We start from the raw sequence: 27,221 nt of genomic DNA on the forward strand, positions 1-27,221 counted from the left end.
TCTGTGCTTTTTCACAAGGAAGAGTAACACAGCTTCCAGAATCAAAATAGACACAAGTATTAGTTATTGGAAATTCAAGAACAAAACCTGTATACAATGAATAAATCCCCCCACTGGAACAAGGTGCTCCATACAGATTCCCATTTCAAGACACGGCCTTGCTATTTACATTTAAAGCATTTGGTTTTCTGATGTTACAATACTTGCATCTTTATAAAGGCATTGGGGGCTCTGTGACACTGAGAATCTCACCCTGTGCTACTGCTTTATGGCCAGGTGAGATACAGGAACCTGCCAATGACACCCCTCCATCTCTCCCTCTCTCCCTGTGTGTATTTTGATAAGACTCCTTTAGCATGGAATTAACTGAATACCAGGAATATTCATTAGCCTAAGGAGCCTGTTCCTCCTCAGGAAACCACACCACCTGAGCTGCATACATCCTCTACTCAGAGCAAAACAGGCACATTTTCTTAGTGTAACAATTTTTTTTTTATTTCCGTTACTTTTTCACATAAAACTTCATGTAAGCTACAAAAATTGGGAAATGCAGAAATGGTATTAAAATCGCAAACCTAAAAGTTTAGATTAAAAAAAAAATCAGTCTTTCCCCGCTAACAATGACCATTTAAAACAAACCATATTTTGATGGATTCATTTAATAAACATACCATACACTTCTCAAAAATAAATAAAGAACAACAGCAGAAAAACCAATACTATCAACAACATGAAGCATTTAATCATCTTTTTTCTTTTCTTTGAAAGACATAAATGAAATTTCTAGGCACAGTTTTAGGCATTATAGAGGACACAGAGGCAATAGGTTAGTGTGCACTGCGCTGTACAAAAATACAGTCTGAATAAATTACATTGCTAGCCATAAGATTAGACTTCACTTACCAGTCAGTTCATTGCATGTTTAATAATATACAGTTACATGCTAATCCATATATATCATTTATATTTCAAACACATAGGTCTCTCTATATTTGTTTTTAAAATTTACAAAAGCTAAACGAAGTTGTGCAAGAAATCCAGAAGAGGTGCTGGGTATTTGTCAGCACCGGACGGTATACTTTAAGCTTAAAAAATACAAATAACTAGCCCTGCTTGCAAGTTTGCCATATATATATATATATATATTTATTCATATATATTTGGAAGAAAAAAAATGATTTGTTGTGGGAGAGAATCATTCTGCCAGTGAGATAAAGTCAAACAACTGAAATAATGGTGACATGACAGAAGCACAACATATAAAATTATTAATTCGTCGTACATACACTCAAGACACAGACTTGCATCTTTTTTTGTGGCTAAAAAAACCCAAGATTCAGCACAAAGTTGCATTTACCTTTAGTTCCATTCCAAGAAACAGAATGCTTGCCAAAATTTGCAATGGTAAAGTGGAAAAAAAGTCACTGCAGTAGCAACCTAAGCTAAAGGTAGGTACCTAAATCCACATACTAAATGCCCAAACACAAAGGTCCTGAGGAGTCTGAGGTGGGTCCTAGCAGACTGCATCACCTTCAAGAGGAAAAGCAGATGTTGGGACCGAAAATCAGATCTCTGACTCAACAGTGAATCAAGAACCTTGTCTTTAGGCATCCACCTTTGTAAACTGTTGTGCCTGAGCACCTTTCACATTAACAGCCAGTGACTTGCAGAGCACACACCATTCATTTGCATCTGCCTTAGGGCTGGCAGCTGCTTTCACTCAAACTCTACATAAAGGAGACCAGTTTGATAAATTAGTGGCTACGATGTGGGTTCAGCATTGTACCTTCTTGTCAGCACAAAGTGCCACAATGCCAGCCCCAAAACACCATCTCCTTAGGAAGGTACAGACATCTTCTCACAGTGGGCTTCTCTGCACTAATCTAATTCCCATGCCAAACTACAATGTTCTCCATGCTGCTAAATAAAAGCAGAACTACACATCTGTTCAGAAAGATACTGAGTGAACTATATACTGAATATCCGCCTTAAATCAGTCTCAGGAAATAAAGCGGAGTTACAAATGATCTCTTGGTGCCTCTGATTTAACTGGATCCAAGTTTTCCTCCCTCCTTTTTGTTTTCCAGGCATTGCCACGCAGTCCCTTCCATGTCAAGCTGTCATTTTGCTCCATCTAATCTAATTAATCACCACTGGTTCTGCAAAGACTGCTGATTCTGAATATTCTGCCACTGTAGTAAAGACTGAACTACAGAGCGTGCCAGAGCTCTATAAATCATCTCCACAAGCCAGCAATACTTGCACAGTGACCTCCTAAAGGCAGCCCTGTGGTCACTGCAGATCCTCAGCACCCTGGAGATGGTGGCCCAGCAGAAACACAAGAGATGCCATTCTAACACCCAGTAATTCAGGAGCCTTTTCTGGGGAACCAGCAAAACCGTTTGCGTATAGGGGGATGTGCAACCCCAGGATGTCTGCTTGTGTAGAGGTCCACATAGAATATATTTTAAATTTCTCCGTTAAAAAAAATAGTTATTTCTAAAGATTACAATTGTATAAAAATATGCTTATAATAAATTGAAAATATCCAAATAAGCAAATTGTAAACAAAAATAAAAGTGATGCGGATTAAATTCATGTGAAGGTTCTCCCTATTTTATCTTGGGTTTAATTTCATGAGTACAGTCTCTGGATGCTTTAAGTGGGAAACATACTAAGCAAGGAGTAATCAGATGTACATAATCACCAAAAAGTCCATTAGAAACTCAGTTTTTAAAAACAAGAGATTACCTCCTGAAGTGCTAATGTTTTAATATGGAGATGATGGGGTCTCAGCTGTATTCTTGATGATCAGGGACACTCACAATCTAACCAGATTTTTTAAAAAATGGCAGTTTTTTAATTTGCAACACCCTTAGAAAAGAATTTTTAGCAATCATTATATTACACATGGAATAGCAAGAAGTTATTTTTGTCCAGTTCTACCTTAACTTGATGTGAATTTTTAAGCATTTTCCATACACAGAGTCTGTACAAGAGCATATACAGAAGACAAACCGTTGTGTGTTTATTTTGTAACACCAATCAAAATTGGGGGTACCAATCCAAGACTTTCAAGAATGTGTACAAAGTTAGTACTTTAACCACTGCATCACAGCTCATATTACAATTTTAGGATGAATCATTTCTCTCCCTCTGCATATATATTTGCATTATATATATTCATTTATACTAACAAATACCTTTCAAAAATATAACTGAACTTGTTCCATATGCATTCTTTTCATGACAATGTTTGCAAGTTAAATGGTTACTCAGGACAACTGCAATTCATTCACACGTTTTAGATGTCTCAGGGACAGAACAGGTCTTTATCTATTCCCCTTTATCTTCACCCCTCCAGCAAAACACTGAGAGCTGAGACAACTTCCAACTACACAGTCAGAAGCACATGTCTCTGGGTTTGGACTTCCTTCAACAATCTGCTACAGCTGGCACGGTGATGTCGATTACTAATTCATGAAATCCTGTGTGGGTTGGTGGCTTGTTTGGGTTTTTCTTTTTTTTTTTTTTTTGATTATTCTACCAGCAGAATGTTGAATGCAGATATTAGACAAGTCATTAACCAGTTACATTCACTGCCCTCAACACAGCCCCTTGCAACTAATTCCTTAAGAGCGCTTTTGAGCAAGTAACAAGGGGCCAACTCAGCCTATTGTACAAGATGCCATTGCCTGCTTATCAGACATCTGAATCCTCTATGATACAGGGAAACTTCTAAATGGAGCCCATACCAGCTGCTCCCCTGAAGGCAATAGCAGATGCTGGCATTGCATTCTCATTCCAACTAGTTTTCTCACAATGATCGCTGTCACGTAGATCCTTTTGCTTGTTGTCAGGAAAAATGAAGTTTATGTATCAGCAGCTTGCAGCATCTGCCTATGTAAGTTCAGCAATCCTAGTGTTTGCAGTTCTTCTAAATGGTTGTAAAAGCTGGTTACAGTGTTCACACCCAAAAGGCAAAGGCTATTTTATCAACAGAGCAGACTGTTTGGTGCTCCACAAGTGTTCTAAAAAAACTGTGAGCTAGAAAAGATGGGGTAATCCTTTTTTTAATTTTTCTTTTCATTAAACGATTCTAGTAATAGTCTTCATAGTTCTTAGGGTTCAGGCAATAAAGAATGGCACCCCCAAATGAAAATATAGTTGCACCCCATGCCAGGCCATAGCCCCAGTTGAATTCATGGTATATTTTCAAGCTGACCGTTTCGATGAACTTGATTGGGTAAAGGACTAAGCTGCAGACCTGGAGAACAACTGAAAGAGAAAAAAAATTACAAATGTCAGAATAAGCCTTATCTTGCTTCCCTAAAGCAAAGAAAATATCAAATAACTGTAATTCACATTTAAAATGCTTTTGGAGATTTTTAGCTGGTAAGTGCTGCCCTTTATAAATCACCTTCATTTCATTCACAGAGAACAGAGCAGCTCTTCCATACTCCCTCTTGGATCAACAAACATAATTGCTGTGATATAATGATGATCCTTCAAATGTCCACAAAATAAACAGTGAGAGTAGCATTTCCCAAATTCTTTTCTGTCTCTCCTTTATATTTTAGTTTGCAGTCATTACTCCTTCCATAACAGCAGAACTTGCTCTATTGCCATAATAAATAAGTCAAAACGAGAAGCGAGAATACATATTAAGAAATGTTGCTGAGAATCAAATAATTTACTTAGCCTAGAAATAATTCATTGTCATAGGTGATATATACTTGTGCTCAGTAGAGACTCAATGAATCACATATTTCATATTCATTACTGTGTTCTGTAAGCAGAATTAATGACATTCTTGCACAGAATACCAAGGAAACTATAAAATTTCATCAGTCACTAAACTTCAAATAGGCAAACTATTATGAATTTAGGGGGTGGGTCAGAAATACTGTGTGATGAAAGAAGATTTAATAAAATAAGTCAGATCCAAGACAGGAAAAAGCTTCGAAATCATTACTTCCTATAGCACTGTCTCTGAGATCCACAGACACACATTGGCCATTTCACTCACACACACACCCTTGCCCAAATGGCACCTTTCATTCACCCTGGAGACAAATGCTCACCTGTCCTGAGGACAAGACTGCTATGGGGAGATCATATCCCATGTTCATCAGAACCTCAGTGATAAAACTATAAGACACTCACTGGAAATTTCAGCTCATCCACCTTAGCCTAGAGAGTAGTCTTTGGACCCTTACTTGAGACTGACAATCTGAATAATGTTTGCACAGTGGATTTTCTGATGTGGATATCAAAATCCACAGGACTTTTATTTTAATTCTACAGTTATTGAGGTGTTACTTAATGTTATTCCATTTGAATATAATTTTTGTCTGTCAGCTCACAAAATACCTTGCAACATTCAAGAAACTCTGGCAGGGCACACTAGGAAAAGCACCTATTCTTATGAAAAAATTATGCATTCCAGTTCTGTATAATGAGAGCATCTTTACATCTAAAAGCACCTCAACATATGCTCAGCTTTCAGACACATCTTTAAGACCATTCAAGGTCAGAAAGGATTTCTGAAAATGTATGGAAATATATGAGTTTTTCTTTAGTGCCTTCCTGCACTGGGGATGCAGCATCTCTGCTGAGTCAGTGCAGAAACTGCACCATGTGTGTCTGTGTCAAGTGTAAACCAAGGAAGTCTCCACCTTCCCCAGTGTAACATATGAAGTATGCTTAATTTCAATCTACAGATTGGACTTGTCAAAACACAACCAAAAAAAAGTGATTCTCTTGGAAGAGGAACATGTTGCTAAAGCAGCAACACACACAAGAGGGTTTTTTGACATTTCCATAGTGAGGGTTCCAGCTTTCCCTACTATTGATCCAGATTTGCTATTGTAGAACTCAGTGCAAGTGCTGGCAGCAAGTGCTGGTGGGAGCAGCCACCCTACATAGCACTGTCATCACTTTGCACTGATTTTTCCTTCTGTCATTGTTTTTCCCTATGGAGCAGGAAGGGAGCTGTGTAAGCTAGAGACAGCAGTCAGCAAAGTTATGAGAAATGACCAGCATGACCCCAAAAGAAAGCAATTCCTGCAACTACTGATCTGTTTCTAATGAATTTAAAGGAACTCCATGCTATGCTGACCTGCTAAGGGAAGTGTGTACTATCCTTCTTCAGAAGCACAAGTCTTTTCCTGTAGAAAAAACAGGCTGCAAAGGAAATCTTAAAAATCTGCTACTCAAATGCTGTTCTGGAAAGACTAATTGTCTCAAACTTGATTGTTCACCTCAAATGCAGACATGTTTTTATGAAGCACTATGATGTTTGCAATATGGGAACAGGAATACTGGTTTTATTCCATTCACATGAAATATAAGCAATTATACATACTCATATTAAACATGCAGAAATCATAAGAAATGCTTTAAAAGTACGATAATATCATTTCAGTCATCTTTTTTTTTCTTTGTACAAATGTTTGACTATAAGTTTTGATGTCAAAAAAAAAAACCAGTTATGATGTAGCTTTCTAACTTATCCATAATTACGAAAATGCTGGTGCTGGCTAGTAAGTTCTATACTTCTGTTCTCTACCTCCTGCTCATTTCAGATGAGTAAAGCACTTCATTAATAAGTGCTGGGTGTTTCAAAGATTACCTGAAAAAGTAGCTGCAACAATGATAGAAAAAAAAAATTCCTCTTTGCAGTGCCAAGCAAGCTGGCAGTAATGAGAGTGGACACTAATCTCAGAGATTCTGGATGGACATCAGCAAGGAAAAAATTATCATAGGGGGGCAGTAAGGGCCCAGGACAACATGCTTGGAAAGGCTGTGACATCTTCATGCCTGAATTTCTTCAAAACTGGACCAGACAAAGCTGTCACTGTTAGTGACCATCCTGCCTCAAAAAGAAGATTGGAGCACATAACCTACAGAGTATTTTCCCCAACAGTATTTCTTTGATATTATGACTCTTTTTGCTGCCCTGTAGCAACCTGCACTACATTCTATTGAAGTCAGTCCTACTTTTTCAGACCATTCCATAAACTTCAGAAAACCAAATTCTGGCTTTCAATGTTTCCACAATTTTTTCCACTTCCACTGTAAAATTTGACACGTAAACTTTCATTCTATTTTCCACATCATTATGAAAATAGGCAATAGCACAGAACTGAGGATGCAATCCAGCTGTACTGTGCTCTCTCTATCAGAATTAAAAGATACCTCCTTAAGTAATATCCAATTATTATCTGCCACCATTTTATATTACTCTCTTACCTGTAATATTTTCACTTAGACACTGTTTTCCCTATCTTACATGTAAAAGCATCTTGTGAAATGCATTAAAAGCTTGCTAATGTCACCAGGATAGTCTTCCAAACACTTTCACAATTGTTAAAACAGCATGAAAAAGCAAGCATCTTTAATTTTTCTTTTGTTTCTTTAATGGACTTTCAGCAAGCACACTTTCTACCCCAAAGTTAGACTTGGTTAGCACTTAGTTAAACAGTAAGTGTATCATGAAACTCCTGCAATGACAAGTTTGTGGGGCTGCACTTTGAGGGCCAGTTTGGTGCATGAGCTCTAAGACACCCCAGCAGGTCCATGAGCTGGAGACTCCATAGACCACAGAGGCACATGAGCCAAGGTGGCTCCATTCAAGATTTCCTGCAACTGCCTTCCTGTCTGCTCCACATTTTTCCACTACCTGAGGTGTTCCTCTACCTCTCAACATTAAAATCCATGCTGTCAGCTCTAGGAAGACACATTCACATCTCTTCATTACTTGCTGGCTTATTTTCAGCATCTAGGTTGAATTTTGGTTTTTTTGGTCGCTTTCTTTCTCATCACTTCCAGTCCTAGTCAGTCAATCTTCTCACTCACCTACAGAGTTGCTAACTGAAACCTGAAGCTGAGGGGAAAAAAAAATTATCAAAACTTGAAGGGAAAAAATAGCCTGGAGCCAACTGTTTAGACTCTTATAAAGCACCTGGAAATAACTTTTCCATTTTGTCCTTTCTTCCACACAGAGACCTTTTCTACCCAACACCCACACATCATTAAACCTCTCTGGGCAATTCATACTGTGCCCTTTTTCCAGAGGCAGCTGATAGACTCCCAACCAGAGTGACACAGAATATTTGGTCTTGCCAGCACATTCACAGGTCAGGGTGGTGTTTATCCTGAAAGATTTGTGAAATCCACAGATGAAGGCTTGAATCCATGGAAAGCTGCATAAGGCACAAACTGCTACAATCTTAACTTTCTCCTCTTCAGTGGGGGATTCTTTCCATAATTCTTTCAAGATACATAATCCATATTCATCTCTACAATTGCTGACATCAAAGATAAAATCTGTAGGAAATGTCTTCTAACATTGTAAGTGTCAAATCCTGAAAGGATTCTCCTCAGATTTGCTAGATAAGGAAGAAGACTGGGGCAGGTTGTCTTGGGCTCATCATCTCTCCTCCCATATGCTTCAGGTTATGGCTGTTCAAAATGCACATGCACACACACACAGGCAAAGGGAAGATGTAAACACCATCATAAGCTAAAAATCCAATTTAATTTCCTCTTAGATTCAAGTAAGCATTAAACCCCTTCACCATCAACCTTTTGTAGTAAAGACTAGAAGCAATTTTATTCAGAGGAGAGCACATGAAGACAAACAGTAGGATTTAAGGAAATCTTTTCTTGTGGAAAACCATTTCTTTTTTTAGTATAAACTTAACTACTAAATGAGCAACACAGCAAGACAGGCATGTATGGCTGAATAATTACCGAGTTACCACACGATGTCATGAGAAATGAAGCCAAAAGCCAAACAAGAAACCACTACAAAAATTAGATAACCCCATTTCCTTTCAAAGTTAACTGCCCAGCATACCTTATAAACCTCAGAATTAACACTAAATTTTAAAACAATGGCACCAGGACCTTTATTCATTTAACCAAGCAAGCAATGCAACGCATAGAACGAAACCAGACAATTTCCACTCAGGGAATCTGATCCTAGGTTGCTTTTATTTCCTAAAAAGCAAATGAAATGCAATCTAGGAATATGTCTTGAGCACATAAAAGTGCATCTTGAAGGGCTCAGTTCCATCAAGACAATGTTATCAGCAGGGGGCAGCAGGAGCCTTCCCGGAGTTGTGCTTCATCCCAAACTCCCTCCAATTCCACATTCTCATCCTCTCATATCCTCCTAGGTGGCTTTTTTAATACATCCCAAAGGTTCTGTCATCCTCTTCATTATGGGCTATCAGAAGGGGCTTAAGCTGCTGGCTCCAATGCAGATGTGAGTGACAGGATGAAAGCAAACCATGGTTGGTGAGCCTCAGGAGAATCTGAAACATCCACGCTGACAAAGCCCCAAAGCACCAGAATATACATAAAAGGAGATGATTTGATATTGTAGTTGTACCTCACTGGATCAGTCTTACAGACAATTCAGATCCTTAGGTCTCCCTTAAGATTTTGTGATAGTTTATATAAACTGTTCCATTTCTGTGTTTTTAAAACCAAGCAGGGACTACACTGTGACAGCTTGTTAAATTAATAACCAAACGAGATGACACAACAAAATTAATTCCTTATGGCACAGGGGCATATATAAACACCTTGAAAGATAATCCTATTTATTTTCACATGTGGAGCTTCCAGGGTTCACCTCTGGGTATTAATTTCCCTTTTTTAAAATTGCAAAAGAGAGAACATTAAAATACAAATGGCTTTGCACAAAGAATAAAAGAGGGGATATCAAGCAGCACGAAGTCACAGATTAAAAATGGTATTTTGAGATTTATTCTCTGTAGTTTCCCCTGCTGCATGTACTTTATAAAACAATAAATATAATGCAAATAAATAATTGCTTATATATTAATAATAGTGCAACTGCAAAAATGATTAATGCTGTGCAGAACTTACAGCCTGAGAAACCTCTCTGGAGTTAAGACAGAAGTAACCAAACACCTCTGAATTAAGTATGCAGAAAAAGGCACATCTCCCTCCATGAAAGTTCAGCTGCTCTCAGGAGATCTTTTTAATGATGCCAGTGCTTACCTGCAGCAAAGAGCATGACTGCAACTGGTCTGTAGAACCGCCTCCGAGATCCCACGCAGATGGAGATCAGCCCAACCAGGAAAGCTATGAGAATAATGGCAGCACCACCCAGCAGCAGAGCCAGAGTAGCTATCTGCCAGTCTAGGGGGAAAAAAACAAAGAGGGGGAAAAAATAATAATACAATTTCAGTAAAACAAGCCCACAGGCCTGACAGAAACAAGAGAATATGAGGAACACAGAGGCTGCATCAAGGCTTGAGTAAATAAAGAGCTGTGCCTTGAATTTTTTTCCCCTAATTAGTGAATCACCTTCATAAAACAGATGTAACTCAGAAGCAAAGTGCCACAACCTCCCACACTTACTCAAGCTTTAGTTGGCTTCGTTGGGATTTTGTCTCAAGGAAAACTGAGTAATTTGGTCCCCTGGTTTTTATCCAATTTGGAAGAGAAATTGAGGCTGGCTCAGGATTAGCTGGTGTTGTGTTAGCTGCCCCTCAGTCTGTTGTTACTTTCTCTCAAAAGAGAGAGAAACTCAAACCTCTGCTTGAGCTGATCAGGATGACACAGCAAGGGAAATGCACAAAGCTTCATCTTACACACCTGTCCCTTGGGAAGTACCAAGGCCACACAGGACCAGTAACAGAACTGAGGTGATGCTCAAAGGTTTAAAAAATATATATGTATATATTTTCAACACAAAAGATAGCTTGAAGTCAAAAATTTCTAAAGGCAGTAACCATAATTAGCTGCAGACCCAGTCAAATCTCAAGCCCTTTTAAAATATCAGTTATCCTCAAGAGTCAGTTTTTCTTCCCCCAAAAGCAACCTCTGCACTTGACCCAGGGTATTTTCTCTAGTTATTCTGATATATAATGGATGCAGTTATAAACAACGTATTTGCAATCTTAAATCAAATAAGTCAGAATCCATTTGTAAGCTGATGGCCCTGAAGCATGTATACAACATCCACAATCTAACTTAGGAGCTTCTGTGGGACTTTAGAAAGTCACAGGCTTTGGGCTGTCTCTTTTCCCAAAAGAGTATCGAAGACCTTTCCTCTCTCCAGTAGCAGGCATCAAGAAAAAGAATCAGATGACTATTTACTGCTTATCACTACTATTTACTAGTTCAAGGAAGATTATATAAATTCAGCTCATGGGAAAAGGACTATGGATCCTTTGCATCTCACTACTTTGAAAATACTATCAGTCACAAGATACTCAGAATAAAATGTCCAAGTTCACAGAAAATGAGATTATTATTTCCAAATTAAATTTAGATATCTTAAGGTTACTACAACAACAATAACCACAACAATGAACATCCTCTTTTGGGAATGAGTAAAAAGCACTGTTTTAAACAAGCAATGGATCCAGCTTCAAGAGGAATCTAATCTGCTGAAGATACAGACAGAGCAGCTGTGGGTTTTGGGAATGGAATGCTGGCAGCTATTATCACCAAAAAGCCCTCACATATTACATGAAAAAGGATGAAGGAGAATAAAGGAAGAAAGTGGGTAGAGGAGCTATAAAAGCATTGCTTGAAAAGAAAGTGATTTTAAAGGTCTGTTTGTGCAAGTACACACATTTATTTTCATTAATTTCAGAAACCCAGGCATGTCTTTTTCTAATAATTTAATTACTAAGTACTCAACCTTCCAAGATATTTTACTCCATGTTTTCTTACTGGACTAAACCCCAGGGCTGGGAAAATCTTTCATTCTATCATCAACATGCAATCTCTAAATCTCTAATGCCAGTTTGTTGTGTGTCCCACTGCTACACTATCACTATTGGGATGGAAATATGATTTTAGGATTGAACAGAGATGTTTCAGCAAGTAGTTTTTCATATTAACATGAGCCTTCAGAAACACCAAGAGGTTAGTGTACTGATGATTTAAAAAGGATTTTTCCAATATCAAAGTGCATTACAGATATAAAACCCAGCAATAAATAAACAGAATGGATTGCTTTGGAATATGAAAGGAATCTTTGTACTAGAAAACCACACAGATACAAAGACCAGCCACATAAATCCATATCACACCAAAGTTAAAAGACACATAAAATTGATGAAATAAATCAAAGGGCGAGACAGGAAAACTCAGAAACTAAAATTATTTGAAAGTCACCACAAAATCAAATATTAAATGTTATCTTGGCATTGATCAGGTGCCAAACTCTAATGCAAAGAGAATGTGTACGACACTGGAGTAGCAGCTAATGGAAAAAAAGGTTAAGTATCCTATTGCTTTCCAAAACAACATTGGAAAAAATCACCAAAAAATTGATAATAAATTATGCAAAGATGATGTAAGTGCAGGGTTAGAATACAGTTTAACTTCCAGGACAAATATACAGATTTTAGAAAGGTTAAAAAATAAACCAACTACCTTACTATAGTACTGATGTGGGAGGTAAAAGGACAAATGAGTGTTGGGAGACACCTACACTCCTAACTAAAAAAGAACTGCCTTGGATAAACAAAATTAATTTCTTGAGTAAGACAACCTACTCAGTGATGCTGACAGCAGGACAAAACCAAGGCTCTCACTGCTCCTCACTACCAGCTGGGCACCTGGCACTGAATGCTGTGCTCTGGGCCACATCTGGAATTGCCTGTTTATTTTAGTCCCTTTCACAGGAGCATACAATGCTACCAGCCTTTGCCTTGAGCTGCAGGGACTTTGGCTGAAGAACATTGCCAAGGTCAGACATTAGTGCACAAAGAATACAGGACTAAACTTTCCTATAGTGGCTGCCATAGTAACTACATGTTTAAATCTCCTTGTCATCTTGGAAAAATGTTAACTTTCCATTCCAAAAGCCATTTATCTGGTGACAGAATAAAGCTTATGGTGGATTAAGAAAGCAAAATCTTCTGCATGGGTCTTCTACGTAAAATCAATTTTTTTATTTTTATTTTTTTTTTAAATCTAGGCCATTGGACGTTACATGAACTATATGAAAAATCCAAAGAAAAAAAGAACTACTACCTCTGAAGGGAGAGCACCCTGTAAATCAGATAGCTACAATACAAACTCATGGAGAAAACAGAGTTTTTCTACAATAAAGATCTGCAGTGTTTCTCAGACTACCCAAGAGTGATTTACAGGACACAGCACCAGCATGGGATCAGGAGATTGTTCTTTTACACAGTGCTACTGGAACACAGAACATAAACATCATAAACCTACCTCACAGCATCCAAAATATGCTTGTACCTCTTCTAGGCTTGCACCAATCTTGCAAAGAAGTTACTAATAAGAACTGTAAGTTCAGGGGCTTCAGCTTGTTCTCACAGAGTTAGAAATATGAAAAAACAGAAGTAAAATGGGGCCTTATAGATGATAATTTTTACTTTTCTGCATTCAAAACACAGTTGGTTACACTTGAAGAGTACACATAAGTCATTTTCACTGTACACCACAGGTTTTTAAACTACACACCCATTATCTAAGCAAAATATTAGGAACTAGTAAAAAACTAGTAAAACTTAAAGAAATGTTGATAAACTTTTAGACTTTAAAAAGCACTGTGTCCTAATGTCATGCCCAAATAAGATCTCCTCTATTGGTTTAGATAAATGTTATATTTTTTCATTGTTCCACCATCTTAGCAATACATTAAGAACTACACCAGTAGTGTCACCTATCCCATCCAAACTGGAATTAAGATATTTTTGACAATTATTAGGAACTCAGGAGATTAAGAAAAGGCTCACTTAATGAATCCTATTTTTAGGTCTGAAAATCCCCAAGAAGCATCCCAATGTCTATAACCATGAGAAAGATATACTGCAGTTCTGACAGCGATTACAGTGTTTGCATATTTTAAACTATAACAATCTGCCTTAGTTTGGGGATGTGGGCTTCAGTCTTTGGAAATATATATAAATATGAACCTAGGCACTTGAGACATATTTTCAATACATATTTGGTGAAAAATTTATTAAAATTACCATCTTCATTTAAAAAAAAAATTAAAAGCCACCAAACCATGATGATACTGTTTCTTTCCAGTTAGTTCCTCAGTGCCTTTCTGGGGGACAGCTTGGTCTCCTTCCTATTTGGAAATGCTGCCTCTTTCTTAGTGACCCAGAGGCACAGTGTCAACTGTTCACTGACATTTCTAACTCTCCTCCCTTCTTTCCCCAAAAGAAATGACCCAAGGCTTTAAGCTGTGATTTTTAATTAAGAGCAGCGCTATTTCCTCAATTCTTTGGACAAAAAAATACTTCACTACTAGGAAAAAATCAGGGAGAGCCATAAAAGAACAAGAAATCACATCAAAGTCCTGAAATGTGTATTTTAATAACTAGGTCCTTTTTTTAATACAAGAAAGATCAATGCAAAAGGCTAGTATAGATGTAGTGTTTTCAGTAAGTTACCCCAAAATTAAATATTTCTTTTTCAACATGGTATTCTACCAAGTAAAAGAAGTAGAGGAAGGGGTGGGCATAGAAACATACTGTGGAATATGTGAAGTATTTGTGTATAGGGCTATTCCAGATAGTTCATGTGCAGTGAATTAACTTCTTAAGAAACAATCAAATATTCCTTTCTTCCATACAACAGCTCTTCACCAAGTCTTCTCATGAAGGCTGAAGTACCAAAATGCATGCAGCTGATACATGATGAAGGCAATGCCTGACCTTCTAAACAAAACAAAATCTTGGTAAGAAACAAAACCACAACACTCAAGTAAGTTTTTCTGATTCATTGCAATGCTTCCATTTATCAAGTACCTGCCCTCAGACAATAAATACTCCAAGAAAGTGCAATATGGCATTTAAAATCAAGAATAAGGATTTTGAAAAAATGTGTGAAGCAGAGCAACTCAAGGCACCCACACATAAATTAAATGTAACCCACTGAGTATCATAAAAATCACCTTAAATAAACAGAATAGCTAGAGCTATTCCTAACTGCTTCATATTCAAACTTAGATATCAAATAGCCAACCAAAGTTTGAGAAGTGTAGTGCATATATAAAACATAAAGGCAAACTCTAGATCCTGAAAGTGCTGTGACTGCATGATCAATGAGATTTCTTCTTTCTACAGCAGCATCATGAGCAGAGGCCTCTGTGCAAGGTGAAGGTCCACTGAATTCTGTGGAAAAGCTGAGAAGAGCAGGGGCCATTAAGTTCTCACATCAAATTACTACACAGAGGTCACATCTGGAGCCTCAGCCTGAGGCAGAAAGATGGTTTTCAAAGAGCTGCTCAGAAGAATTCTGCCCTGGGTGAAGGGGATGTTGGCTAAAGCAGGGAAGCCCAGTGCCTGTAAGTTCCTGGGTCCACACTCTGTTCCTGTAGAGCCAGCCTGCAAGTGCAGTCCTTTGGGATCCCACAATGGACACTTCAGCACACTGCAGGCACAAGTGCTTCCTGGCAAGATCCAGACCAAACCTCCATAAATTGCTCTAGCCACAGCTTTTCACAGTTGAGCCTTGTACAAAAATGACAATAAATAAATATTTTCTCATTGCTCATTGATTAGTATAGTATGTTTACTAGTGCTGGCTTCTGCATACTCTGGTTTTCATATTTTCTTTTTATTTTATGTATTGACAGTAAGATTTTTCTGAAGTAGGAAATTACTTGTGCATGTGCCTACTCAAGTCACTCAGACACTTGAAAAGCATTACCAGAGCTACATAAATGAGCCAGCTCTGGCTGAAATCATAATTTCCTTGATAGAACTCACTTTACACCAAGGCTTTCTTTTAAAAGCCATAAATTTAAACAAATGAAACAGCTATGTTAAGTCACAGATGTATTAAAAAGAAGGACATGCCATTTTCCTTAAGAAATCTGTCTTCATCCACACACAGCAGCACGTGGGACAAGTGCTGCACATCACCCGTGGGACTAACAGGAAGACTCTGCCATAGATCCAATTCACCAGGACACTGACAACACCCAAAAAGAAATGTAAGCATTTTATGCTGGGTGCCAAAATCCCTAAGTGGCTCCTAAGGATAATTCAGAGGCTCCACGTAAGGCATCAGTCATTTTGCATTTACTGTACAAGAGGCTTGTAGGATGGTTTAGTGTTCCTGATGCCAAGTGAAGAGTCACTTAGAATCAGTCAAAGAAGAAGAGAACAAGCAGAAAGACATCAAAAAAACAGCTTTCTTGTGCAGACCCTGTGTCTTACAGAGGTGCAGAATGCTAATGGATAACGATGGCAGCCGACCAGTGAAGGAGGAAAGGCAGATAACTCTTTAGCTGCTATACACCAGGGGCTAGAGAGCTTCTCAGAAGCTGCAAGGCCTTTGCTTCCCAGCTCCAGAGACAGACTCTAACCTCACACCTCTGCTCCCTTTTGCCAGTGGGATTTCCTGATTGCTAGGGTAGGATGTAACTGCCCTCCTCAATCTGCTAGACCCAAGGCACAAAGAGATTTATGAGGTCCATGAACAAATAGGTACAAGAAAATCCAGATCTGAGTCTTGCTCCAGAGAGCCTCTTATTTAACTGGTCCCTTCCAATGCTCTGTTGCTGTTGATGCTCCTTTCTCCTGATGCACAGGAATGCTGACCATTACTGGATGGTGGCCCAGACTCAGGCTCTCTCACCTTTGAAGGAAAAAGGCCTTAGTAGCTCCCTTCAGAGCTGCTATCCTCTCACCTGGGCTCCTCCTGTGGCTTTCCTCTGCTCCAAGAGCAAGGTAACTGAGATGAGAGAGGGACAGGTTGACTATTCCAGGCAATATAACAAACAGCCCACTGGCAGGATGCTCCAGGCAGAAGGTGCTCTCCTCCCAGCTACCCTCCTCAGCCTGGAAAGGATGTGCTTGATAGTCTGGGGGAAGAACTGGGCAGCCACTACAGCCTCTATGCACACTGCTCACCTTGCCATGGAAAGCAGTGTCCCTCACCTTCCACCCAAAGATACCATTGGGAGTGCAGGGGACAATTTAGTTATATCTGAAAAAAAAAGGTAAGCAATCCTACTGCTGTGAAAGAGACAGCAAGACAGCAAAATGGTTTAAATGCCTGGGGGGGGTGCAGATGCATGAGCAACCTGAAACACCAAGCAGGTGCTTGGTCATCTGCCCACTGACACACACCTCTCCTGAAGAATCAAGTTTGCATTCCTTATTTATATGAAATATATACACTTTGCAGAGGTGTGGATTGGGGTGAGGAATGTTGTATGTCTGCTCTGTGGCCCACCTTTATTTCTAAAATCACCAAGTCTTTTAAACACATTACAACTTCAAATAAAATATTAAATGGCGCCATTATATAGATGTTTATTTTACCATTTATAAGCAACACACATTGCACAGTGCTTTTGCCAACAGAGAACTTCAAGACAAGCACAGCATTACAGAAAATCATGTAATCTATAATTCATTTCTGGAATAGTACAGCATGTACTCAGGCATTTCCTCTATTGGATACACAGTACTCTTCTGAGATTAGCTTGTTACTATGTCATTTTAATTATTGTATATTCATTCAATAAAAATAATAAAAAACCCTCAAACAACTGCACACACCCACAACTTTGAGAACTTCACAAAAACCTGGAACTCTTAGAACTCTGCCATTAGGAAAGAAGAGTGGGAGATGTGTTATACAAGCTTTTCACAGTAAGCTCAGTATTTCTGACCTCTTCTATAAAAGCTACAACTTTTTAGCAATCTGAAATACTATGCTTTGCACTGGAACTGGAAGTAACTATTTTCCACAGTTATCAAGGTTCTTCCAGAAAAATGGCAATCTTCTGCAACTTTCAAAACACATTCCATAGCTCCTTGAGAAAAACAATTAGCATTTTAAAGAGTTTGAGGTGTACTTCCCATCAGAATGATGACTTTAAGTGGAACAAGTGAAATACATAAAGCAATAAAGCTGGCTGGACTTTACCACTCCTCCTGTTACCCTGAATCTTATGTGGTCATCTTGGCCCACAAATCAGTAGCAGAGGCAAGGCCACTCTCTATGCAATTCTAAATATAAAAATCTCATCAAATATTAAAACTTCTTGCATTATCCCGAACTCCAGGGACATCAGATTTAATAAACAGAACTTAAAGCAACAGGATATATTACTGATTTTAAAATTGCAATGAACAACAGCAGCTGCAATAACCCACTACAGCTACAAGTCTTTTTTTTTAAGAGTATTATCACTGATCAGATGTGTGTTGCTCTTGCCCTGATCAGGTGAACTCACACAAATATTACAGATGTGCTCTAACCATGTCTCCATGCTTGGAGAAGGGTGGCTGCAATGGCAGCTTGCACCATACTAAAAGGTCCAGACTGCTGAACAGGATCTGCTCCTCCCATGGCCCTGGATCCATTTGTAAGAGAAAGAAGCATTCCTTAAAATATCCTATCAGGGGCTGCTGTGAGGGGTAATTAAGCCAATTCAAAGCATTCTGCACAGTTTGAAGAAGCCAGATAGACATCAGGCATAAACAGAGAATCAGTCATCACAGAATGACAAGAATAACTTAGGTTGGGAAGGGCATCTGGAAGTCACCTAGTTAGCTCCCCATGGAAAGTAGGGCCAACCTTCAAGTCAGACTCAACTGCAAAATTAGATCACCCTGCTCAGAGTCTTAGACACTGAGTGGGAAGTAGTATGGCTTTTGATTTTATATCAATCTTCAGATACTGTGCTAGGAATGATTATTAGAGTTAATACAGAAAATGAAAGACTACAGTATTCAAAACCAGAAGGAATGTTTTATGAATTCTTCCTCAGATTGTATGAGCCACTTTATTCAGGTAAGTAAAATCACCTTCATTCTTCTGTTATTTTATAGGAAACTACCATCCGTGCTGAGCACTTAACAAATACACACCAACATCAAATCTGAGCAATGATCCAGATTTTCTAGTGAGGAAGCTGCTTTTGAGCTAGCAATTCCCCCTTGGAACAGCTCCTTAGATTCTGAACAAGGAGATACCATCCAAGACTATTCTGGCATGTCAATTCAGATATTAGCATCTAATGTGTAATTAAGGTTAAGCCCCTTGAAGTGCTACTGAATGAACAGCCTCTGATGCTGTTTTTATTTTAAGAACAAATTAGAACAAAATTACAACTAGACTCAAGTTGCTTACTGCACTGTGCTACAAGCTAAGCTTACCTTCATTGTTTGCTCATCACAAAGTTTAATACACATTCAGAGACTCTGTTGCATGTATTTCCTGGAGATGTTTTGTTTTTCAAGTATTCATAGGCAGTTGTAAAAGGACATAATATTCTTGAAGAAAACTGAATGTTGCATAAAGAAATCCACAGGTTGTAAAGTAACAAAGCCATATACCACACATTCACCAAAATGAATGCAGTTAATCAAAACCATTCAAAGGTATTTTTATATATGCTGCTTTCACAATAAACTGAAAGGCTGCAAAGGAGCCATTGTTTTCTATGAATAGCATATATACATATTTAAGTCAAAACAGACAATCTTCAACTGCAGGTCAGATTCTATGGAGCCCTTTATTTCTTCTACATTACATTTGTGTATCTTTGATTTAAAGAGCCGTAGCAGCTGCAGTCTACTGCAAAAATTCAAATGTACTGTTGTTAATCTGCAGGAAGAAGAAAAGTACCTGTGCAGGTATAGATATACCAGGCAATTTTGTACAGGATGCATTTAATTTTATTACTGTGACAGGAATAATATATATAACTATTGATAAATCTGCAAATAAACCATCACAAACTAGATATAATGCATTTCAAATAAGGTTAAAAAATAAATTTGTTTAAAGACACACAAGTTTAAAATGCAGTTGGTCTAAAGACAACTTGTGTATTAGCCAAGGTAAGCTTTGATCACAGAAAACAGCTATATGCCAAGACAGGTGGTGAAACTTCAGAGCTTTACAACTGCATTTCTGAATTTCAAGATTTTATAATGAAGCTTTCCACACTGGCAACTCTGTTTTTCATGTCCTGAAGTTGCTGCTAGTGGGAGATTTACCCAGATCCTAAAGACCCAAAAAAAAAAAAAAAAAGGCAAATTAAGATGAGATATTTTATAATTTTCAGATGTCAAAAAGTTAATTTGACTCACTATTTTACATACTTGAACCATAATTATTGTGAAGTACTTCCACAAGTTTAAAAGTAGGATGTGAGCAAACAATACTTGCAAGTTACAAAAAAGCCACTGGAACAGTGAAAGAACGAATGTGAACACATGCTCCAAGCACTAGCAATGCTCCAGGAAAAATTACTATTCCCTGCTACAACAGCCAATGCAACCATGCTCTGTGCATTTCCTTCTGCTCTCCACTGCCAAGTTGCCCTTCTGACAGCAGTCAGGGGTCCTACATCTAATTACAACAGAAGTTTTTAATTAAACCTCGAATATGCTTTAACAGCTTCTAGTATGAGCATGCCCTTAATGGTGCCACTTGAGGTGCTCTCCTTCAAGGGATGATGAAGTAAATCTCTTAAAACCATGGGTGAAGATGCTTTTTTCCTGTGTGTGCTGCTGCTTCTCACAGCTAGCTGCAAAGCTGCCTGCACTGGTATCAAGCTAAAAGAGCTCTCCACTATCTGCAAAATACAGCTCGCTGGATTCACAATGTAGGCGGAAAGTGCACTTAAAATATTAATGCCAGCACACAAAATGGTCTCAAATATGAGCCAAATCCAACTTGGTGAACTTTGTGGGAGCCCTCCTATTGGCTTTAATGGCAATTGTACCACAGTAGCAAAAGGCAAGAGGAAAACCAGTTTCTCATATTTCAGGTCTGGTCAGAATGCAGTACTCTGTGCTGAACCCAAGGAAAGTGAAGGGTTTATCCCAGTCATCTCAAGTAAAACAATCATTCACTTCTTCCACAGTAGCTTGTGAAATTTGGCTCTACTAGACTAGAAAGTATAGAGGAAAATGGAGAAAACTCATTCAAGGAACTTGAATGAAACTGGATAGGCAGGAATTTGTGCACATGATAGAAGAAGGCACCAGCAGAGGACAGACCAGATTTTCAACACACAGCATCCAATGAAAACTACATCTCATTCCTATCCATCCTCACCCATTCATCTTCCACATCCTCACAGACAGACAGGTGACCAAGAGAGGAACAAGAGAGATTAGTGTCCTTTCATGCTGTTCCATGAGCTGTCCTGCTTCTCTCTCCGTCCCACTTTTGTGTGTGTGTGTGTGTGTGCGCAGACGCAAGCGTGAAGGGAGATGGATGGAGGGGGGAGCCCAGTAGAGCGTGTGGAGCTGGGGGGGACTGGAAGCAGGTTCTCATTCAAGCCATCTGAAAAGTCTTTCTGTAATCAAGGGGATACTATTTCAGGAGATGGGGAGAAGGGGCAAAGGATTCACGTTGCTAAGGAGACACGTAGAAGCTGACATTCCTACATAAATTTCCATTTATACCAGGGAAGGAAAAGAAAGCACTCCAAACTTTGTGCAGATACCCTGGTAACTGACTGAAACCCGCATTTCTTTACAATTCATTATATGTTACTTAAAACAAAATTCCAAACAACATTTAAACCCTCAAATATTTCTACACAGGACAGGAAAAAAAAAAAAAAAACAAAAACAAAACAAGCACAGCAGCAAAGTAACCTGTGTAATTCCAACTCAAACTGAGATCAGTTATTTCCCAGAACCTATGCAAGGACTTCAGAGAAAACAAGAAAACAAAACACACCAAGAATATAGTCAGTCCTTTGCTTTCCCTCCCAAATCTCACATCTAGTCCCTGCACAATTTACCCAACCAAAGAGCACAGCAAACCAAACAGATGATTTATCAATCCAAGTGTGTGTGTGTGTGTGGACAGCAAAAGGGATAAAAACAATGTGGGGGGAGGCTGGCTGCATTTGTCAGTGTTTCTGTTGGGGCTCCAGAAGTTGCTATCAGGCATAAAGTAAATAAAACCACCCATGAAAACCAAAACAATTATCCCACTACAAAAGAATTTATTGAAAAATATTCAACAGGCAGCTTGATTTTATCATTCACAACCCGGTTTTGAAGTACTCCAAGCAATAGTAAAATGACGTTTAAAAAAACAACAATCTGTGATCAACGACCTAAAACGGTGAAGTACGGACGAGCATCAAGAAATCACAACGGGGAGTGTGGCATGAAGGCAAAGGAGCGTGAAAGACGATGGGGAGATGAGTACGTGCTAGAGAAAGATACACACAAGCACACCCGGCGTGATGGAGAGAGTCCAAGCACAGGTGTCCCCACTCTGGACAAGCAGCAACCGGTTTTGGTTTAGGAAGCCCCAACTTTCCAGAACCTGAGACTTCTCAGATGGGGGCGGAGGGGCAGCATGAGATACTCGATCCCAAACAGTTTCTCACTGTATAGGGAAGCCACTACACGGAAAAAATAATCAAAACTAGTTCAAACTCAGGATCTTTTGTGACAATACCATGGCACATACGGAACCAGACACCATATGTGACTCGTTTCGCTCCCTGATGCCTCACGCCTCCCGCACCTCGGGCACGATCCGAGCTCGGCGCTGCCCCTCCCGCACACGCCGCTCACAGGGAGCGCCGCCGCCTCCGCCCCAGCCCGACCGCCAACGAGATGCGGGTCGGGGAGGCTGGGGGAGGACGGGGAGAAGGAGGAGGATGGAGACGGGTGAAGAGGCTCGAGAAGGGAATGGGTGCGGAGGGCGGGCGGACAGAGGTGCAGGGGACTCTTCCCGGCGGCATCAGAAGCCGGCGCTGCGAGCCGGGCGGGGACCAGGGGCGGCAGGGGGCGAGGCGGGGAACCGGCGGCGGCAGCGGTGCACGGCCCCGGGCACTGCTCCGGTCCAGGGGGACTGGCTCCAGGAAGGGCTGGGATACAGTCCCGAAGGAGACTAGCGGTGAAGGACAGGCAGCTCGAGGGATGCTGGTGGGTCAGCCAGACAACGGAGAGGGGAAGGAATTCTCAGTGCCCGGGGTGCGGCCAAGGGAACGGGAGGCGGACGAGGAGGGGGAAAACGGCAAGGGTGGCGTCGGAGGGGAGCGGGGCAGCGGGGGCAGCCGAATCTCACCGCTGTGCAGCGTCGACTCGCAGAGCCAGCTGTCCAAGTTGCCGGGCTTGCGGCAGGACTCCCAGAGGGACAGGTAGTACTGGTGGTCCGCCGTCACCCAGGCGGGGCTCAGCACAGCTCCCAGGTCCAGGCACAGCGCCAGAAAGATGCACACCAGCCCCACCAGCTTCAGCGGGGTCAGCACCGAGACGCGCACCTCCTCCATGCCGCTGCCGGCCGAAGCCATGGGGCCCAGGGGAGACGAGGAGGACGCGCTGCCGCCGGCCCCGAGGGGAACAGGAGCGAGAGCCCAGCTCCGTGCAGAAGGGGCGGGCGGAGGGAGAAGCGGCGAGACCAGCGCTGTCTAACGGCGGCGAGAGGCGTTCGCAGGCGGCGGCAGCGCCGCTCCCTCCCGCCCTCCTCCGCCGCGCTCCCGCCCCGGTGTATCAGGTGCAGCAGCTCCCCCAGCCCTCCGGCGCCGCCCGGCCCGGCCCGGCCCGGCGAGGCGGGATCCGCCCCGTGCCCGCCCCTGCCGGGGGAGGCCGGGCCGCGCTCCGCGGGGAAGGGGCGGGGGCGCGGCCCCTGCCAGCCCCGCTCCGCTCCGCCCCGCCGGGGCCGACTTCGGGGAACTTTCAGCGGCCGCAGGCGGCGCCCGGAGCCGCTCGCATCGATTCCCGGTGCCCCCGAGCGGCCTCCCCAGCCTCCCCGGGGGCCTCGGCCGCGCCGGGAGCGGGAGAGGCACCGGCTCTGCCCCGGCGGCCCCGCGATCGCCCCGCAGCCCTCGGGTGCGGCCGGGCAGTCAGGGGGTCCCGGGCTGGCACCGCTGCCCCGCCGCGGCATCGCTGCAGCGAGGAACCGAGCGAAAGGAAAGGCCGCCTCGGATGCAGGATTAGCCGTGCCTGACCTTGATTCTTCTGCTTCTGGAGTGACCTTTAAATCACAAGATATTAGTGGAGGGTCTAAAAAAAATAATTCAGCGTTTCATTATTCGTGTGTGGGCTTACCTGCGATTCTCGCTTCCCTCTCCCGTCAGCGGCGTTGCTGATCCTAAATTAAATCTTTGAGGAAGGATAAGTACTTTGCCCGGTTTCCATTTAGTCTCTGTTTATTTTGTTTAATTAGCACTGAGGTGCTGAGAATGTCAAGGGCAAATGTTTAGGTCAGTTATTAAACAAGGCACTAGTAAAATCCACTGTCTGAAGGAGCTCTTCCTCGAGATACAAACACACACAGGCACGAAGGTGGAGTGTAATGTCCATAAAGGATTATTAAAAAAAGAAGAGCAGGAAGATTCAACCTGCAAATTTTAGAGTGAATGTTCCTACTTACATTTGAGCGAGAACTAGAGAGTGGGAAGATAAAAGTTAAGCCAGAAAAGCCATTATCTAGTGAAGAAACAGGGAAAATCTTGTCCATAAGTGCTAATTATTGTATCCCTATTAAAAGTACTTAAAGGGGTTTTTTTACCTTCTAACTATAGGAACGTTCACATTAATTTCAAAAGGTGCAGGATAAAACCGAGTGGTTTGCACAGCTTCCTTCCAAGTTTAATTTCATTCTGTTCACAGTTTAAGGCTGAAACAGCAAGAAAAAATATTATTTACATGACAAACTTCTCGGAGCACAAACAGCTTTGCTCTTACAGCTGCTCGTAGGAGTTAGCATATGAGGTCTAGTCCTGGTTTCTCAGTGGTGTTATATTGGAGAACACTTACAGCATATTGCAGCAATTTCTCCTTTTCATTTAGATGTCTCCTCTGTTAGAAGCCCAACCACCAAAGCTCAGTACCCTGATTCCATAGCAGGTGTATCACAGTGCATATAAAGAACATGATGTTAGCAGAAGTTTGGTGTATTTACTAATGACCTCTCGGCCATAGGTGTCTGTGACTAATCCTGGAAAAGAAACTCATTTCCTTGAGCTGTTGCTGCTAGAACTTGGAAAGAAATTAGAAATTTGGAGGTAGAATTTTGTGGAGTTTGTTGTTTTTTGGATTTTTTTAAATGTGTGGTCATAATTCACTAGGTATTTACCAGACACATATGTTAAACAATTTGTTGAAGTCATGTTTCTATTACGTCCCAAACATAAAGTGTTAAGTATTGGAAGAACGTAGCCAAAATAATTAAAAAAAAAAAAAAAAGAAAGAAAGAAAGGAGTTAAACAATAATTGATAAAGGACATAGACCAAGCTAAAGACTTCAAAACCATATGAAGTGCAGAATCATGGTTCTGATCTATTAAAAGGGAGAGAAAAAGTAAACACCTTGATAGAATGTGTGAAAACTTGTGATATTACATACAGAAATAACACTGGCACCTATAGTTAATGTTGCCAATACTTGATAGCAGTAAAAACTCAGTTTTTATTTAATTAAACCTGTGCAGTTTGGGCTAGAGTTGCCTATACAAGATACCTGCCTCAGATTGATTTTCTTGTTTTAGAGTTACAGCTAAAATTCAGTCATATGTAGTCTGAAAAATAGACATTTTCACCATCTACAAAAAAAAATCCCAAAGACTTCAACACTTTACTCAGTGAGAAGCAGAAGGTTGACATACAGCCTCCCCCAAAAACAAACCCAAGCACAACCTGCACACCTCAGTACAGCGTGCTGTGCTTGAGAGAGATGCTTTGGTATCTTACAGTCTCCAAAGAATTCATCTGAGGTGAGTGTGTGGATGCATTTACAGCTTCTCTGTCTGCATAAATGCATTTACAGCTTCTCTGTCTGAATAAATGATGTATCAGCAAGTGGATGCTTGGGCAGGTTCCTGCCTCCACCCACTGTTCCAAAAGTACCTCAGAGAGTGCTGGAGCCCACCCCAGGAGTGAAAAGGAACAGGGACATGTCAGCCCACCTCAAAGACACTCTGCTCACAGAGCTTATTAGAAACAGCCCACATGGTGGGACCAATTGTCTGAGGAACCATCCAGCCCTGGGGGTTCAAGGGTTAGGAAAGCCTGGGCTTCACAAAGGACAGGGAGGGCTGGAAAGAAGGCAAAGGCAGTATAAATGTACGAGGAAGGTTAAGTAAATAGAGGCAAAATGGGAAAAGGCAGCTAGAAAGCCGAAGTAGCAGAGTTCATAACAAAGTAACAAGCACTATTGCTTCATAAATTTCTCTCTGACTATTGTGACTATCTCTTTTCCTATGGTCAATGGATATGAAATCAACTGAAAAAGTCTTCCCTGTCCCCCCAGGCAGTCAGTCCAGAGAAGGAGCAGCCACTGAAGCTGTTAGTTCAAGTGATAAGGATCTCCCCTGTGTCCCCAGGAAGACCTGACCTTTGCTGCTGACATAACTTGTGGTTCAGTGCAATTTCACACAGCATGCCATTCATCTGTACAAATAAGTAATTTTTTGAAATGTCTGAATGACTTACCTGGTTTCATTTTCGGAGCTCAAACTGGAAGATGAAATCAATTACAAGGATGCTTCTAACATGTAAGATATTAAAAGCTTGTTGAATATTTCCAAATACCAGATGCAAAGCACTGCCCCCTCTTACCATCAGTGGGCAGTTCCAATGAATCTCAGTAAGTCTGTATATGGAATCTCTATCAGGAAACACAAAGAAATACACAATTTCTAAATCTAACAGAGATGTTCGTTACTGTGTGGTATTTTCTGGGTCCCCCATCGGAGTAGGAGAAGATGAATCTGACTCCATGTTCTTAGAAGGCTAATTTGCATTTTTATGATACTATATTATATAAAAAATGCTATACTAAACTATACTAAAGAACAGAGAAAGGATGCAGACAGAAGGCTACAAAGAATGATAATGAAAATTTGTGACTCTCTCCTCAGAGTCTGACACAGCTGGACCATGATTGGTCATTGAGTTAAAACAATTCACGTGAAACCAATGAAACAATGACCAGTCAGTAAACAATGTCCAAACCACATTCCAAAGCAGAAAAACACAGGAAAAGCAAATCAGATTATTTTTTTTTTCATTTTTCTCTGAGGCTTCTCAGCTTCCCAGGAGAAGAAATCCTGGCGAAGGGATTTTTCCAGAAAATATGACCATGACAATTACTGTTTATGAGAAGCCATATGCTAAAGTCACAAAAACCATCAAAGTATTTCAAGAGAATTAATACTGTTCTGTTCAATAAAAAGTCAGTATAGAGATAAAATTCAATGAATTAATAGTAAAGGTTCTAAGACCTACTGTCTG

At 40.6% G+C, this 27,221-nt stretch overlaps 1 protein-coding gene across 1 annotated transcript; it reads right to left on the bottom strand.

Annotated features, from left to right (window-relative positions):
- Positions 1 to 717: 717 nt before the first annotated feature.
- On the bottom strand, positions 718 to 23,506 carry TMEM47 (transmembrane protein 47). The gene is made up of 3 exons (XM_009089635.4): positions 23,053 to 23,506; positions 10,039 to 10,179; positions 718 to 4,278 (listed from the first exon to the last, which is right to left on the bottom strand). The coding sequence occupies exons 1-3, from the start codon at positions 23,276 to 23,278 to the stop codon at positions 4,100 to 4,102; spliced, it is 546 nt and encodes a 181-aa protein (XP_009087883.1). The 5' UTR covers positions 23,279 to 23,506; the 3' UTR covers positions 718 to 4,099.
- Between the last annotated feature and the right edge of the window lie 3,715 nt (positions 23,507 to 27,221).

The sequence above is a fragment of the Serinus canaria genome, chromosome 1 (assembly GCF_022539315.1).
Source record: "Serinus canaria isolate serCan28SL12 chromosome 1, serCan2020, whole genome shotgun sequence".
NCBI classification, from domain to species: domain Eukaryota; kingdom Metazoa; phylum Chordata; class Aves; order Passeriformes; family Fringillidae; genus Serinus; species Serinus canaria.